Source organism: Myotis davidii, unplaced genomic scaffold, assembly GCF_000327345.1.
Source record: "Myotis davidii unplaced genomic scaffold, ASM32734v1 scaffold135, whole genome shotgun sequence".
Classification (NCBI taxonomy): Eukaryota; Metazoa; Chordata; class Mammalia; order Chiroptera; family Vespertilionidae; genus Myotis; species Myotis davidii.
In genome coordinates, this window is record NW_006289813.1 from 12,457,879 (window position 1) to 12,460,107 (window position 2,229).

Genomic DNA, 2,229 nt, shown 5'->3' on the forward strand with positions numbered 1-2,229 from the left:
CCCGCGGCGCACCTGGCTCTGGCGGTTGAAGTAGCTGTGCTCCTTGGGGCCCTGGCGCCGCGGCGGGACGTAGCTGAAGGCCGACAGCGCCGACAGGGGCAGCGACCGGGGCCTGACTCGCAGCGAGGCGGCAGTGATCTCCTCCTCCTCCTCCTCCTCGCCCTCCATGCCGCCCGCGTCCCGCTTCCCCACGGCCGCCGGGCTCCGTCCTGCCTCCATCCCGCCGCTGGGAGCCCAGGGCCAAGCCACCGGCTTCACGCAGCCCGCACCGCGTCGGGGTGTCGCCTGGCAACCGCGGCCTGGCTAAGCCAGGTTGGGCCGTGGGGCGGGACTGCCCCTTTCCTCTCCCCTGACCCCGCCACTTCAGCTAGGTACTTTCTGGGTTGTGTATCTGGGTGCGGAGCCCCAGCTGCTACAGCGGCTGGGTCGGGGTCCTGGGTGAGAGACGCCTATGCGGCAGCACTTCCCAACCTGCTCGCCTGTCCCCACGCAGGGTGTTCGTCCACTCAGAGGCCGTTCGTTGGGCAGCTGATGACCGGGCACCTACTCCTAGTAAGTGCCAGCGCTGGAGATGCAGCTTGAACCCGTGTCCCCGCGGAGCTGACAGTTTGGTGTAAGACAGGTAATAGACGTGGAAAAGACGAGTAACTTAAAGAGCAGCTTTAAGCCTAGAGCAGAGACGCCCAACTCCAATGTAGTGAGACACACACACAGTTAAGAAAACTTTCTGGTAACCACACTAAGAGGGTAAAACAACACGGTAAAATGAATTGTAAAATATATTTATTTAACTCCGTATGTTCACACCAGCGTTTCAATATGGGTACTAGCCCTATTTCAAGGGCTTGGTGGCCACCTGTGGCTTTGGCCAGGGCAGGTGTAAAGCTTCCATTAATTAAATCAGCGTGATCTAACAAAATCGGGCAGAACTCCGCTGCTAAGGCTGAGCTCTAGGGACCCTCTGTAAACGTGGTTATGTTGTCTCCTCTGAATGCTGGTTCAATAGGTCTGTTCCCTTGGCTGAAAATTCATTGGGCTGGTGGCTGAGAGGGATGGATGTATAACTACACATATTTATAACTAGCAGAGGAGAACTACCTGTTGGTGTACCCAGAGAATGTCAAGGGCATCTGTAACAGGCTTATGAATGATGTTCCTGCAAGCCCAGACACCTGTCTGCACTGGTGTCCAAATCTCCCATCCGTGCTGATTGTCAGAATAATAGCATGAGCCTGGGCATGGGCAGTGGCCCATGTGGGGTTAGTTAGACAAACCTTTACCTTATTCTATGCCTCCTTCCTGGTAAAAAGGCATGAATCTTGTCAGCTGGTTTGAAGCTTTTTGGTCATCAGGTTTTTCCTGTAGGCTGGTTCATACAGTTGATGGAGCCTTTATGATTAGTCACTTTAAATATCAAAGCTATGAATCAAGATATATAAATGTAATTTAATTTTGGTTCACCTTGTTGATTTGGAATAAAAATGAACTTGATTTTATATGATGCCTAAAATGATAATTCCCCAATACTAACAACTTTAGCAGTGAGCACCCTGCAGGCACCGGGGTTCCTTAGAGGGGGTGACCCAGCATGGGGAACTTAGGTCTGGAACAAGAAATGGTAAGATGAGCCTGGAACATCTTGCTCTGCCAAGAAATTTTTTTAAAATTTATGTGATGAGGTGAAAAGGATGAACGGGCCCATCTGAAAGGTATCCCATTTAAGCATAAAGAAGACAGGGGTACTGGATTGAAACACATCAAATATATAACATTTCATGAGTTAATAAATATCCTAAGGAAATAAAATGACCAGAGCACCAACCGTTTATTTTATAAATTAATACACGATAGAAAAGATGTATCTTTCTGTGTAAACATTATATTAGGGTATACAAGTAGTTGATAGGAGAAAGTTCTTCTTTACAGATAAATGTAATGAAAGTAGAAGGATTGATAGAATTAGGAAATAATTTTTTAATTAGAAATAATTTTTTATTAGAAATAATGATTGAGGCAACAATCATCAACTGATGCTAAAACCATTAGGTGGAAGGCTGATGGGGCTATAGAGTGGATGGATCATGCATGTAATACAGCACCCACGGATCAAACTTAGTGACTAGCACTAAGAGGGGACAACCAGACATTAGTGTATGATGCGAAGCAAATACACAGCATCTCCTCCAAAGCATCCTTGTCAAAAGAAGGAAGGAAGGAAGGAAGGAAGGG

General features: G+C 48.1%; 1 protein-coding gene across 1 annotated transcript in view; it reads right to left on the reverse strand.

Moving 5' to 3' along the window:
* The window catches only part of LOC102763012 (chromosome unknown open reading frame, human C5orf49), a 7,609-nt gene extending 7,063 nt beyond the window's left edge, over positions 1 to 546 (reverse strand). The window contains exon 1 of the mRNA XM_006762505.2: positions 13 to 546. Within this exon, the coding sequence (XP_006762568.1) occupies positions 13 to 219 (207 nt within the window). The 5' untranslated portion in view covers positions 220 to 546. The remainder of the gene's footprint in view (positions 1 to 12) is intronic.
* Between the last annotated feature and the right edge of the window lie 1,683 nt (positions 547 to 2,229).